Source organism: Remersonia thermophila, chromosome 3 (assembly GCF_042764415.1).
Source record: "Remersonia thermophila strain ATCC 22073 chromosome 3, whole genome shotgun sequence".
NCBI classification, from domain to species: Eukaryota; Fungi; Ascomycota; class Sordariomycetes; order Sordariales; family Chaetomiaceae; genus Remersonia; species Remersonia thermophila.
In genome coordinates, this window is record NC_092219.1 from 1,520,410 (window position 1) to 1,535,259 (window position 14,850).

General features: G+C 60.2%; 3 protein-coding genes across 3 annotated transcripts; 2 read left to right on the plus strand and 1 right to left on the minus strand.

Moving 5' to 3' along the window:
- Positions 1-2,028: 2,028 nt before the first annotated feature.
- On the plus strand, positions 2,029-4,479 carry VTJ83DRAFT_3238 (uncharacterized protein; the record flags this gene model as incomplete). Its single annotated transcript, XM_071009594.1, has 1 exon — positions 2,029-4,479. The coding sequence occupies one exon, from the start codon at positions 2,029-2,031 to the stop codon at positions 4,477-4,479; it is 2,451 nt and encodes an 816-aa protein (XP_070867116.1).
- A 4,928-nt stretch (positions 4,480-9,407) lies between these two features.
- VTJ83DRAFT_3239 (uncharacterized protein) lies at positions 9,408-11,939 on the minus strand (the record flags this gene model as incomplete). Its single annotated transcript, XM_071009595.1, has 1 exon — positions 9,408-11,939. The coding sequence occupies one exon, from the start codon at positions 11,937-11,939 to the stop codon at positions 9,408-9,410; it is 2,532 nt and encodes an 843-aa protein (XP_070867117.1).
- A 657-nt stretch (positions 11,940-12,596) lies between these two features.
- VTJ83DRAFT_3240 (uncharacterized protein) lies at positions 12,597-14,297 on the plus strand (the record flags this gene model as incomplete). Its single annotated transcript, XM_071009597.1, has 3 exons — positions 12,597-13,084; positions 13,139-13,216; positions 13,280-14,297. 3 exons carry the CDS (start codon positions 12,597-12,599, stop codon positions 14,295-14,297), a joined length of 1,584 nt encoding a protein of 527 aa, XP_070867118.1.
- Between the last annotated feature and the right edge of the window lie 553 nt (positions 14,298-14,850).

The window sequence follows — 14,850 nt, forward strand, 5'->3', positions numbered from 1 at the left end:
GTACGTTGCGTTGTGCTTGCCTTTTGGAACAAAAGGGGGAAAAGGTTCGGGACGTTTCGTGACTTTGCCTCCCTGGCTGGGATATTTTGAGGCGGTGTGGTATGTGGTGTGCTTTCTGGGACGTTGGTAGGAAGCGGTGGTGTTGTGGAATGGTAACATTACGGATCGGATGGGGGAGGCCTCGAATTGGGCTTGTGTCACGCGATCTGAGGCGTTGGTGGTGCAGGGCAAGCTCATTCGTGCTATGAGGGCGCCTCTGTTGCCATTCCTCGATACCTTACCCAACCGGACCCAGGGCGTATGTCTATGTACAAGTAGGGCCTTGCTGCATCTCCCGGCCCTCGGGGACGGGATCCGAGACGGCTAGGCCAGGGCTTTGCAAGGTTCCGTGGCGTGCATGCTGGCATGATCCTAACGCCGGTGGAGAAAGGTATGTGTGCGTGTGTGTACTGCGTACTGTGTATACGGGTCGCTTTGCTTGCTGGAGGGGGTGGGAAGTTGCGAGAGGGCTGGATCCCTTCGTGGACCATGGTCGGCATTTGCAGGTGGTGATTGATGGTGGTGGCGGTGGTGGTGGAAGTGCTATGCTCGTTGTGGAAAGGAAGGCATCAATCCTGACGTCATAGCTACTAGACCTGAACTTGACCACCCATGGATGCAACTAGGTACCTTGGTAAGTGATGTGGGTTTGCGGATGGATGGGTGCGTGGGTGTTTGTCGGGATCACCGACTCCCAAGAGAGGAAGAGAAAGGGAGAGCAGGCTGTTTGTTCGCTGGTTGGCCGGGCAGCAGATGGCAGAATGAACTGGTGAAAATGCTATGAACGGCGTTCAAGTTCCTGACAATGCACCCCTCAATGCTCCCATGCATTCGAGACTTAAAAAAAAAGGTAGGATCATGGAGTGAGGAACCGACTCCAAGGGATGGGTAGAGGTTGGGACCTCTCGGCACACTCCGCTCTTGGGCAACGACATGGCGTGATGGGGGGAGACACAGCTCTGCGTGCACGACTCGTATCTCCGGCAGCCGGGGGCGCTGGGGTGATGGTGGGCTGGTTAGCGCCGCCTGGCAACTCTCCCCCCCACGACGAACGCGGGTGTCATCGCTTGCGCGGGTATGCGTTTGCCCCGGGCCTCGAACCTTGGAATCCGAAAAGAGCGCCAGAGTCTGGGCCCTTTTCCCCAGCGGTGCATGGCGAACCGGCCGGCCGGCAGTTCAAGTGGTGTTAGATAGTTACAGGGCTGGGCTGGTCATGCAGGGCTGGCTCTGGGAGGCCGGGAGAGATCACCTCAGGGAGGACGGAGAGGGGAGAGGTCTAGCTAACAATGCCTTTCTTTTTCTTTTTTTTCTTGAAGAAAGAAAGAAAACCAGTCTTTATTTTTTTTTCTCTACTCTTTCTTCCCCCCAAGACCACCTGGAATGCAAGGAAATGGAAATGTCCCTCCAATACTTACTACACAGTATACGGGTCAAAACCTGCCGGTCGGCCGCCAGCCGGCGTGGCGGATGCCGGTGCCTGACCCACAGCGGCAGGTTATCACGCCACTCGGCGCCGCGGCTTTCGGAAGCCCCAAGACGGAAGGACCCGCAAACGTCCGACGTCGATTCATTGGATCTTGACCCCGATTATTGGGTCTGGAAATCATGAGCCCTGAGCTATCATGGACCGTCTCCAACGGCCGATCGGTCGGCCCCGTTCTTGGAGGGCTGGACCCCAGACGGCCTTGCATGGCGAGGGCCGGGGGGAATGGGAGGATGGGCCGGAGGTCGAAGTGTCGTGAAAGGTGGACAAGGTCGAGCCACTATGGCATCTCCATGCATCCTGATGGCTATTGTCCCTGACCGGAGCTGACCTCGAAGCACGTATAAATCCAAAGCTCACCTTCCTCCTACCCATCGTCCTAGTTCTTCTCTCCTTTCCTCTCCATACCCAACAGGTCAAGCCAACTCCAAGTCCGTTCCATTGGCGATACCAAAGCCATCATCATCACCACCACCAATTACACACCTACGTGTACGCACCCAACCATGGGCGACGCACCAGACGACGCCAAGAGCATCAGCCCCTACGGGCCAGCTCGCTCCACCGTCAAGGGAGAACCCCTTTCCCAAGACGAGATACAAAAGTACAACGACTTCTTCAAGGCGTCGTTGTACCTCAGCCTCGGCATGATCTACCTCCGTCAGAACCCCCTCCTTCGCGAACCCCTCAAGAAGGAGCACCTCAAGGCCCGGCTGCTGGGCCACTTTGGCTCGGCCCCCGGCCAAATCTTCACCTACATGCACTTCAACCGCCTCATCAAAAAGTACGACCTCGACGCCATCTTCATCTCGGGTCCGGGCCACGGCGCCCCGGCCGTTCTCTCCCAGGCCTACCTCGAGGGCACCTACTCGGAGGTCTACCCCGAGACCTCCGAGGACGAAGAGGGCTTGCAGAGGTTCTTCAAGCAGTTCTCCTTCCCCGGCGGCATCGGCTCGCACGCCACCCCGGAGACCCCGGGCAGCATCCACGAGGGCGGCGAGCTGGGCTACTCGGTGTCCCACGCCTTCGGCGCCGTCTTTGATAACCCCAACCTCATCGCCCTGACCATGGTGGGCGATGGCGAGGCCGAGACGGGCCCCCTGGCTACCGCCTGGCACAGCACAAAGTTCCTCAACCCCATCACCGACGGCGCCGTCCTGCCCGTCCTGCATCTCAACGGCTACAAGATCAACAACCCCACCCTCCTCGCTCGCATCTCCCACGACGAGCTCGAGCAGCTGTTCCGCGGCTACGGCTACACCCCCTACTTCGTCGAGGGCGACGACCTCAACACGATGCACCAGGCCATGGCCGCCACCTTGGAGCAGTGCGTCCTCGAGATCCGCCGCTTCCAGCAGGAGGCCCGCGAGTCGGGCAACGCCTTTCGCCCGCGCTGGCCCGTCATCATCCTCCGCACCCCCAAGGGCTGGACCGGCCCCCGCAAGATCGACGACAAGCTGCTCGAGGGCTACTGGCGGTCCCACCAGGTCCCCATCACCGACGTGCACAGCAACCCCGAGCACCTGGACCTCCTCGAGCGGTGGATGCGGTCCTACGAGCCCGACCGCCTGTTCCCCGGCGGCCGCATCGACCCGGAGCTCCGGGCCGCCCTGTGCCCCGCCGGCAACCGCCGCATGAGCGCCAACCCCGTCGCCAACGGCGGCCTGCTGCGCAAGCCGCTGCGGCTGCCCGACTTCCGCGACTACGCCCTCGCCGTCGACAGGCCGGGCGCCACCTCGGCCGCCGGCATGGCCAACATGGGCCGGTTCCTGCGCGACGTCGTGGCCCAGAACCCGACCAACTTCCGCCTCTTCGGCCCCGACGAGACCGAGTCCAACAAGCTGGCGGCCGTCTACGACGCCGGCAAGAAGGTCTGGCTGGGCGAGTACTTTGACGAGGACGCCAACGGCGGCAACCTGGCGCCGGCCGGCCGCGTCATGGAGATGCTGTCGGAGCACACGTGTGAGGGCTGGCTCGAGGGGTACATCCTGACGGGCCGCCACGGCCTGCTCAACAGCTACGAGCCCTTCATCCACGTCATCGACTCGATGGTGAACCAGCACTGCAAGTGGCTCGAGAAGTGCCTCGAGGTCGAGTGGCGCAGCAAGATCGCGTCGCTCAACATCCTGCTGACGGCCGTCGTCTGGCGCCAGGACCACAACGGCTTCACCCACCAGGACCCGGGCTTCCTCGACGTCGTGGCCAACAAGAGCCCCGAGGTGGTGCGCATCTACCTCCCGCCCGACGGCAACTGCCTGCTCTCGTGCATGGACCACTGCCTCCGCTCCTCGGGCTACGTCAACGTCGTGGTGGCCGACAAGCAGGAGCACCTCCAGTTCCTCCCCATGGACGAGGCCGTCGTCCACTGCACCAAGGGCATCGGCATCTGGCCCCGCTTCAGCACCGACGCCGGCGCCGACCCGGACGTGGTCATGGCCTCGTGCGGCGACGTGTCGACGCACGAGTCCCTCGCCGCCATCGACCTCCTGCTCCGGTACTTCCCGGACCTCAAGATCCGCTGCGTCAACGTGGTCGACCTCTTCAAGCTCATCTCGCACGAGCACCACCCCCACGGCCTGACCGACGCCGAGTGGACCGCCCTCTTCACCGACAACACGCCCGTCATCTTCAACTTCCACAGCTACCCCTGGCTCGTGCACCGCCTGACGTACAAGCGGCCCGGCGCCAGCGAGAACCTGCACGTGCGCGGCTACCGCGAGAAGGGCAACATCGACACGCCCCTCGAGCTCGCCATCCGCAACGGCACCGACAGGTTCAGCCTGGCCATGGACGCCATCGACCGCATCAAGCACAAGCTCGGCAACAGGGGCGCCGCCGCCCGGGAGGCGCTCCGGGACGCCCAGATCCGCGCGAGGAACGAGGCGTTTGAGGAGGGCGTGGACCCGGCGGCGCTGAAGAATTGGTCGTGGGAGCGGGGGAGCGCGGCGTCGAACTGATGGGACGGCATGAAAGCTCCGGCAGGAAGCTAGAGAGGAGTCATGAGGATGAAGATGATGATGGGAGGAATGCTTTTTTTTTTCCTTTTTTTTTTGGCGTTGGAAGATGGCTTGCTTTCGGTTTCATGTAGATTTCCCCGGGTTTCTTCTCATGATTGGTATGCTTCTCGCGGTTCGTTTGTGGTTATTCAAAAGAGGTAATCATAGAGCTGAGTTGATCCATGATAAAAGCAAGAGGGGTTGGTTTCTCTGCGTTGATCCCTTTGGGTTTCGAAGCTTCAGAGCATGAAGGTGAGATGCGGTGGTTCGGTCCATCGTAGTACAAAGAGGCCACGACGCCGACCTAATGATCTGCCTACTGCGTAGATACGCAGACTTTCGATTGACTTGCCCGTTCACCGCGATCCCGGATGCCGACGTGACATTGAGCGTGGTTTCCTACCGCATTTGCTCAAAGGCTGGATACGTGACAGATTCGTCGATGGCGACGGCGACGATAACGATGTGGTTTGCAAACTGAAGAGGAATTTGGAGGAGAGGTACTCACCTTGTGCTGAGCTCACCACGCTGCGTCAGACACATCACGAATCACTCGGGGCGAGCCAAAGGGATAAAATTTACGCTGGTTGATTTCTATGTACCGATCTATCCATCTATATACATTTCTCTTTCTCTCTCTCACGAACCCTTTTTCCTTTCCTTTTTTTTTCTTTCTCCGTTTTTCTGTGTCTTTTTGTTTTTGTATGTATTTCTTCTTTCTCTATTTCGCTTTCTCTCTTTCCTCACTCCGGGTAAATCACCTGAAACCACTCCGAGTCGTCCTCCTCTTCCTCCATCTCGCCGCACTCGGCTGCGAGCTGCTTCAGGTGCTCGGGAGGCTCTTCCTTCCGAGCCTCGTCGAGCTCCGGCGCCGCCAGAAACTCCTCCTCGAGCATCTTCTCCAGCTCCCCATCATCCATCGCGTCCAAGTCCTCTTGAGAATCGGGAGAGGCCGGAGGCTGGACGGGGCCGGGAGCAGGGGTGAGAGCAGGAGCAGGAGTAGGGGCAGGAGTAGAAGCGGGAGAAGGCGCTGGAGCAGGAGAGGGCGGGGGTGAAAACAAAGGGCTTGAGTCACGCTTGCGCTTGCGCTTGTGCTTGTGCTTGTGGTTACGGGGAGCCGGGGCTTTGTCGCGGCGGGCAGCCGGGCTCAGGACCTTGAGAAGCGCGGCCGCCCGTGCGTTGTCATTGCACATGGCCAGGAGCTCGCAGACGCGCTTGAGCCAGCGCGACCCCGGCCCGCTCGGGTCCCAGCAGGGCTTTCCGGCTCCTGCGCTTTTGTCATTGTCGTCGTCGCCGCCGTCGTCGTCGTCCTCGGTGAGGTCGACCTGGGGAAAGGCGTCCTCCAAACGCTTGAGCGCAGAGGCAGGATGCGTGTTGGCCGCGAGGAGCATCTGCCGAGCCGCGCCGCGGTCCAGCGGGATCCTCGCTTGAGGGTCCAGGCCCAGGGTCCTGAACAGCTTGCGCTGCATCGCGAGAGCCTTCCTGCGCCTCTTCTCGTCCTCCTCCTCCTTTTTTCTTTCGGCCTCCCAGATGTCGGCCAGCGACGGCCCGACGTAGCTCGGGTCCGGCAGGTTGAGGCCTGCCTTGCAGCAGGGCCGAGGGGGGCAGCCCGCCTTCTTCCACTCTTCCGCGTCCTTGTAGTACGCGGCCACCTCTTCGCGCTGCTCCTTGGGCCACATCCGGCCGAGCCGGCGGTTCACCTCGTGGCGCCAGGGCAGGCTCGGGATGGCGCCGACAGGCTCGCGTGGCTCGTACTTGAGCCGCTCGTTCCACGCGTGGTAGAACTCGTGCTGGCGTTCCTCCTCCTCGCGCTTCGCCTTCTCCTGCGTTTCCTTCTCGCGCCGCTCCTTCTCGCGCTGCTCCCGGACCTGCGGGTCCTCGGCTTGTTCTTTCTGGCTTTGCTTCTCTTGCTTCCACCGCTGCAGCCAGGCCTGCCGCTGCTCCTCAAGAGACGGCTCACGGGTCGGTTGCGGCTGGATCTGCTGCTTCTGCTGCTGATGATTCTCTTGGGTCTGCTGGCTTACGATGGCTTGAACTTGGGCCATCACATCCTCATCAATCAGGCCATCTCCAAGGCCAGCCGGAACCTGCAGCTGCTGGCCTAGCTGCTGGCCTAGTTGCTGGACCCCTGGCTGTTGGACCTGCTGCTGGGCTGGCTGTTCTTGGGCAGGCAGCTCCTCTCGGGCAGTCAAATCTATCATGTCACCAAGGGGAAGAAAGTCGTCCCAGGTCAAGTCTACGTTGGTGGCAGGGCTGGCTGCGGTGGGTTCGGAAGCAGCGGGGGCCGGCGCAGCAGGGAAGGCAACCGGCGCCGAGGAAACAGGCACGCAAGGGAACGCTCTGGGAGGGGAGGCAGCGCGAAGAGGGGATGCAGCTGGAACCGGGGACATGGCATGGGCTGCGGACGTGGCCCGGGCCGGCGAGGCAGCCCTGGCCGGGGAAGACGGAAACACAGCGGCCGGGGAGGGAGCCGCAAAAGGCACGCTAGGGAACATGGGGTCTTGAGGCCCGCCCGTGGAGTTCACGCCGGGCCACGGCTGCAAGTTGAAGGAGCCCGGATTGAAGCCGAACCCGGCAGAGGCTGGCATGCCGGACGTGGACATGGAAGGCCAGGCGCCGGACCAGCCGGGCATCGGACCCGAGGCGGCGCCAGGCACGCCAAAGGCGTTGGGCGTGGCAGAGGAGGGCGTGCGCGTGGAGGGAGCGGCGGCAGCCGAGCCGATGATGAGCCCGTCGGGAAGGCCAGCCGCGGGCTGGTGCGCCGACTCGGCCTGGGCGGCGGCGATCTCGGCTCGGATCGCCTCCTTCGTGTTGGGGTCAAAGGGGCATTCCTGGTACGTCCGGCCCTTCATGACCGACTCACGGATGACGCGGAGGTAGAGCCCGGTGCGCTTGAAGTGGGCCTCGGAAGCGCGGAGGGCGGACTCGAACCGGGAGTACACGTCACGGCTGGGCCGGCGAGAGGCGGAAATGTAGGCGCGCTCCTGGTTGGCATCGTCCACTTGGCAAGGCCGCTTGGCCGTGGGAGAACCGAAGACGATGCTTTCGGGGAAAGAGCGCTTCTGAGAAGCTGTGTACATCATCTTGATGGACTGCCTGGTTGGATGGGGATGGAAGGTGATGATGATGATGGGATGGAGGCTTCTAATCGGCCTTGATAGAATCTAGGGAGGAGCAGCTTCGCACGCCCTGGAGATGGCTCTCGATGGCGGAGGATGGAATCGCTTCACACGGAAATGCTGGGGGGAAATGCCAGACCTGTCAAGACGATAAATGGGAAGGCTGGTAGTGTTCCATGGGCTAGTGTGTCTAGCGTGATGGGTGACGTAGGTACGCGTGGAATGGATCTCGAGACCCGGTGCACGTGATGACCGGAGCGTGGTTAGAGATGTCCAGATGGTGAACAATGGCGGCTGGTGATAGCAACCAATCTACAAGTGCCCGTAGGTGTTGGATTCGATCTTGGTTGCAGAACAAAGGAAAAAGAAGAACGGAGCAGACCTTGGGGGGACCGGCCGTCTTTATATACCTGATGGTGTGAAGCTTGGACCGCTCCTGACACGTCAGAAGACGTGAACAAATGCTTCAGAAACAGTCAATACTTCTGCTGTGACTTGCTATGCGAGTCAATATGCCTGGAAACTCTTTCCATGGCCTCATATTTGCAGGGAAGATGTGTCATGGAGCATCATAGTTGCCACAATGGTCGAAGAACGTGAGTGACTGCATGGGTGACTCAAGATGGCCAAACGGGTGCCCGAAAGGCGTGTACGCTCGAAGTACGTGGTGATGCTGCAGACGGCGATGCAGAAAGAGAGTCGAGAAGAAGACGAGCGTTCGTCAGCAGGGGGGATAGATGGTAGTGATCTCCCAGTTGTCATAGTGGCAAGCCGGGGAAGAAGGAGGACGTTGAGTCTGTATTCATTACTCGTCTCGTGGAAACATCCAAAACGAGAGTGCCGCGGAAAGGGTGATTATACGAGCATTATGTCTAAAAGCATCTCAATCCATGGTTAGGTGGTCGAGTGTACAGATGCGCGTCGTGCGCCGAATAGTCCATGCAAAAGGTCCCCAAGGCCTTAGGGACGCTGGTCTCCCTCGATGCCGCACGGCAAGATTCTGTATGGGTGATAAAGGGCTTCACCTGGTTTGTAAAGCACGGTTCTATCTCCAAGACCCACGCGACATCTAGCATTTTCACAGGTTCTTGCTGGTCTCGGCTCTGTTGTATGGCTTTCGGAAACAATCGGTGCGCTGCTACCGAGATAGCGAATGCCCGAAACGTTGAAAGCGTCCCGTAGTGAATCAATTAGGGACCCATACAGTCTTGTTTGAACTTGTCTTATCTACTTTCGCATCTTCTTGTGTTGTTTTCAGTACTCCGACAGCTCTTCTCCACAACTTAATCGGTGAGGTCAATAGCCAGTCTATCGGTGAGTTAGAGTCTCACGAGACGGACCAGTCACGTTAACGTGTAGCTGAAACCAAGGTTGGCCAAGGCAAATAACAAGATATCGTCACGTTTTGGCATCCAAGCGTCCCGTTTACCCGGGACGTAAGGGGGAAGTAAACAAATGGAAACAATAGGCCCAGCAACCGCCAAGAGGTCTCAACAGATTGCGTTTGGAAACATTTTCCAGGACCGCGCTATAGGAGAACCCAACATTATGCCCACTTCTCTCACCGCTCGTCATGGGGCAACCTAGTGAGGAATGAATCCCGTCATTCACAAATCGCGTCAACGAACCGCATCAGAATATATCTCGCCACCTTCTGGTACACACTACCTACGTCAGACAATGTAACTATCGTCAGCACATTTTGACCGATGATGAAAGCCTCCCTGTCTCAGTACTTGCTTGGGTATCATTCCATCCTCGCTGCTGGGATTAAGCAGTCGCCTCCTCCCCAGCCTTCTCCTTCTTTTGCTTCTTCTTCTTCTTCTTCTTCTCCTCTTTGCCATCTTCGCCATGGGCAGCCTCGTTTGAGGTGCCTTCGCCGTTTGGAGCATCCTTCATTTCCACATCCTCAGTTTCCTCCTGGCCGTTGGCCTCTGCCTTGGGTTCGGCATCCTTGGCCTCCTTTTCTTGCCCCTTTGCCTCGCCCTTCTTGACTCCCTTGGCCTTCTTCTTTGCCTTCCCCTCTCCGTCGTCCGCCTTCCCCTTCAGGCTTTTCTCATCCTCTCCAGACTTGCCCTTGGCCTTGCCCGCGGGCTTTCCACTCCCCTTCCCAACGGATTTCCCCTTCTCCTTCTCCTCCTCCGCCTTAGGCTTCGGCATCGCCGCCACCCTGGCGTCCTCTGGATCCACCTCCTTAGCCCACCTGACCCAGTCGTGCCGGCGATATTTCCAGTAATCTCCGCGCCACGTGTGCCAGACGTTCCGGCCCAGCCATGTCGTGCGAAGCTCCTTCTCGTGCTGATCCAGCAGCGACATGGCATTTTCCTTGAGGTAGAACGGTACGACGGCCGGAGTCCCGTTGGCTTCCTCTTTGTTTTTCTTGTTCGTGGTCGCGTGGGAGGGGACGGAAATGATGGCGTTGACGATGGCGCTTCCGTGCTGCGAGCCGGCGACTTCGAAGAATTTCGGGAGCAAGGCGGCAACGAGCAGCTTGTGGAAGTGGGGGATCTGGGCGGGGACGGCGAGGGCCGAGGTGAGGATGGCTGCCGTAGGCCCGGAGGATGTGGCGAGGTGCACGAGCTGATCGGTGGTGAGGGAGAGGAGGGATTGCTGGATGGCCTTGGACGTTGCGCCGGGGATTTCGAGCATCGTCGTCACGACCTGGCTGCCGTGGGTGACCAGGGCGGATTTGTTCTTGGAGTCGGGGGGTTGGAAGCCGTCGGGCTTGGACTCCTTCGCGGGCTCATTCAGGAGGCAGAGCTTGGGGACGATGTGCTTCCAGTTGCCGCCGCAGGCTTTCGTGAGGGCCTGCAGAAGGGAGGCGAGCTCGTCGGTCGCATGGCGGACGTGGCAGCGCTCGAAGAAGGCCTTGATGACGTTGAGACGGCCCTTCTCAACAAAGGTTCCAATCTCGGGAAGCGATTGCTCCACGGCAGTGCTGAGGTCAACCTTGCCGAGGCGGTTCAGGACCCGGATGGCCGGGTAGGAGGCGATGTCGTTGCGGAGAAGGCTCTGGATGCGGGGGACAAAGATCTTGGTCTGCAGGCCCCGGAAGATCTTGCCCGGGCAGTGGGTGATGAGGGTCTCGAGGAGTCGGGACCCGACCGGGTCGTAGAGCATGCTGTTGACAAACTCGCACGCAGCCGACTTCTCATCGGCGAAAGAGGCCGGCGCATCGGGCACCAGCCTCTCGAGGAGCGACGGACCCGACGCCGCAGGCTCTTCTTCTGCCTCATCGGCCTCACTTTTGGCTTTCTTCTTCGTCTGTTTGGTCGGCTTGGCCTGTGCCGACGTGGTGATCTCGAGCTCGAGCAGGAGCTGCAGGGTGGGGTTGCCGGTGGGATGCTTCGCGAGGACGCGCAGGGCCGTGGGGTCGAGGTTGGCTGTGGAGTCGCTGATGATCTTGGCGATGGCCATGGAGAAGGAGTTGGGAACGACTCTTGGCTCGGAGCCGAGGGCGGCACCGATCGAGGCGCCCTCCACCGTGATGTATTCCTTCCCTTTGCCCTGCAGAAGGGACTTGGTGCCGGCTTGGTTGAGGGGCCGCCCGGACAGGACAACCAGCAGAACGCGCAAGGCATGCGAGCCGTAGCGGTGCGACAGCAGGAAAGACAGGTGCGTCTCGAGCTCGTCCAGGGTCAGCAGGAAGATGTCCTCCATGGACGCGTTGATGGTTTCGCGCATGTTCTCATCGACATCCTCGTCGTCTTCGGAGTCGGGTTCTTCGGCCTTGCCGCTCAATTCTGCGGTGACGACCGGGGCGCTCATCAGGAACAGCTTCTCGCAGCAGTGGCTGGCGAAGCGGTGGGTGATGAGGGACATGAAGTGTCCGGCGAAGGCGGCGAACAGGCGTTTCTTCTGGCGGGTCGTGGACAGCAAAATCAGGCGCTCCATAAGACGCGAACATGATTGGCTGCTGGCCAGCTTGAGCTCCTTGCCGTGCGCTTCACGATAAACGCTGCTGAGGAAGAGCGTGCGGGCCTCGGGCGTGGGGAAGTCGTTGAGCTCGAGCATCTCGTCGGCATGACGGAAGTACTCCTGTTCCTTGTCGTCGAGCATGCCAAAGAACTCGCGCTGAAACTGGCCGGCGGCGTCATGTTGCCCGTAAGAGTCGTCGTTGAGGGTCTCGTCGCCATGGGGATCGAGGGTGAAGAGCTCGTTGTTGTCAGGGTCGGTCTTGTCGTCGGCATGGCGTTGTCGTTTGGAGGAACGCTCCTCCTGGTCGGCGAGCTCACGGCCGCGCTTCCTGGCGCGCTTCTCGTCGCGAATCTTTTCGCGCTTTGACTTTCTGACTTTGGCCATTTTGACGTTGGATGGCTGTTGCGGCGGTAACAAGGCACAAAGGAAGAGAAGAAGAGCGAGCGGAAGGATGGAACGCTGCGCGAGTTGACCATGGAAAAAAGTTTATCTTATCGGGACTGGGACTCAGGTCTGCAACAGGCAGACGCAGCCCAGACGGGAAAAGTGGGTCCGCCGCCGAGCTCCCGGGAGAGAAGTGGGGCCATGGGTTCGGGGAGGCGTCAGGCGCCGGCTGTCAGGCTCCGGGGTGCCCCCACCGGATGGTTCATTTCTGCCGGGCTTTCTTCCGCAGGATCCATGCCTCGTCACATGCTTTCGCCCATCGAGCCGAGACCAGGCCTGTCTGGGGCGTCCCCATGACATCCGCCGTTGGCGAGACTGAGCAAGACGTGGTGTGTCACTTCGGAGAAGCCGGGACGCAGCCGCAGCGCCAGCCCTACAGCAGGTGCACGGGAAGGAAGAGAAAAGGGGGTTGGTTGGGTGCCGATATTCGCCAAGGCGGCAAGCCGACGTCCAACGGTCCAACGCACGGGGGAGCAAGGGACCATCTAAGACATCCAGAGGCACACAAATATCTCTGTTACCGCCTCTCGCGGAAACTTGCGTTTCACCAAATCCATCCTCCTGACGGGCGATGAACCCTAGCCCAACCGTGTCAGCATGGCTGCACCACCGCCGTCGCAACAACCGGCCCCGGCCGTTGATACGTGCTTCTTCCAACCGCAAATCGGCGACCGCTCCTCCACCAACTACGCCTACACCGACCTGCCCGGGAGACTTATTGTCCGGGACATCGTTTTGTTCTTCCGATGCGCCTGGGCCCTCCCCCACCTGTTTTTCCCCTTCACTCGCACCAACTCGGCCGAGCTGAGCGAGCTCGAACCAACCTTGGCCAACTTCCACTCGCTCGCCATTCATTTGATTCTCTCCGCGCTCCAGCTGTCCGCTCTCATCTCACTCCCGTGGTTGTTCCCGCTTCCGGTCTGGGTTGCCGCTGCCCTTGTGGCCGGCTTCCTGCTCGTCAACAGAGCCCTTTGCAGCCTTCTCGACGGGCCCGGGGTTGAGTTCCACTCGGACCCAAAGTATGCGCCGGCGCTGCCGGAACACGCTCACGAGCAATGGATCTACATCAACGGCGTCATGACAGGGTGCGTCATCCGCGGGGCGTTCGTGAGCCGCACCGACTGACCCATGCGCCCTAGATCCCACTGGATGCAGACCAACATCAACCGCCTAGCCGTCACCTTTAAGCGGCCGATTCTGGGCATTCATAATAAGACGTGAGTGGGATGAGCTTCCCGCTCCTTTCTGTTCCGACAGCCTCGCGCTGACAAGGCCCGAAGCTATGGTCTCCTCCTCGACATCCTCGAGTGCCTCATCCAACGCAACTTGGGCTACGCCACGACCGACGTGCGCGTCTGCTACCAGATCATCAAGCAGAAGCTCTACAACCCGCAGTATTCCAAGATCGTCCTGATCCTCCACTCGCAGGGCGGCATCCAGGGCAGCCTGATCCTGGACTGGCTGCTGCAGGAAACGCCCCAGGACCTCCTCTCCAAGCTGGAGATCTACACCTTTGGCAACGCCGCCAGCCACTTTAACAACCCGCACCGCCGCGTCAGCACCGAAAGGCAGGCGAGGAAGGCCGCGCTCGCTGCATCCAACGATCCTGCCGGGCTTGCCACCCCTCCCCAGGCCTCCGACCTCACCCGCGTCACCGACCCCTGCGACCCTCCCATCCGCGCGATCCGCCATATTGAGCACTACGCCCACGCGCGTGACTTTGTCGCCCTCTGGGGCGTCTCGCACTTTGCCGCTTCTCCTCCTCCGGTAGTATGCCCGCATACCAAAGAGGCAGCCCCGGAACTTCTATCCTCCTCCTCTTCCCAAGACGCTATCGGCCACGTGATGATCCCGCGCTTTGCCGGCAGACTCTTTGTGCGTGCCGGCCCGTTAGGAACCGGTCACCTGCTCGTGCGGCACTACCTCGACGGCATGTTCACTTTACGGGAGGAAAAGGACGAGAACGGGGTGCCGCTGGGCGTGGCGGACGGGGACGGGGAGAACGAATTCATGGAGAGCGAGGTGGCGCTGTCGGGCGGCGTTTGCGAGAATGGAACGAGGCGCGGAGAAGGGAACGGGAGCGATTTGGGGCTTGACCAAGGTGGGGGGGAGGTGAACGGGCTGAGCCCGGTGAGGGAGAGGAGGAGAGGGCGCGGGACGGAGGGAGAGGGGAAGAAGGTACAGGCTCGGATGAAGGTGAAAGAGCTGAGCCGTCTGTGGCAGTACCGTAACGGGAGGAGTCCTGAGGATGTGGCGCCGTCGTCGGGGAAGGGGTCGAATCGCGTGGCGAGGGGATGAGACCTAACCTCTGATGAGAGAGGTGTTGGCCGAGTGGGGCTGTGGTTGGAGCGGTAGCTAGAGGTCGGCAATACCCTGGATTCTAGGGACAAAGCGGTTCTCATTACTGTGGAGAGTGGTAGTTGGCATGCATCGTTAGAATTGTATGTAGAGAGATGCCCTATAAGAAAACCGGGCTCCGGGCAGACCGCTACGAGCGAGGTTCTGGGTGTTTGGACCATCTGTCACCCCTGCTCAGTACCGTGGAGAAGAGAAGTCGCCTATCCCTACCATCCAGGGCGACTGCCGAAGGGAAGCCCAGGTGGTTATTGCTCATGACATCCGAGTTGGACTGTGCTCAGGATCAAAGCTGAAATCGGCAAGGTCTCCGTGAAGGGCTTGTGAGGCCAATTTCAGGGCACCCATGATGCCGGCACATCGGCGGAGATGATCGGGATCTTGAACCAAGGGACTTGTCTTCCATCCCGTACCCTCATCGCCTACTAGGTAGTTATGAAGAACATGTTACTGACTGTATGGTTACGTACGCCCTGTGAGTGTATATATGGGTGAC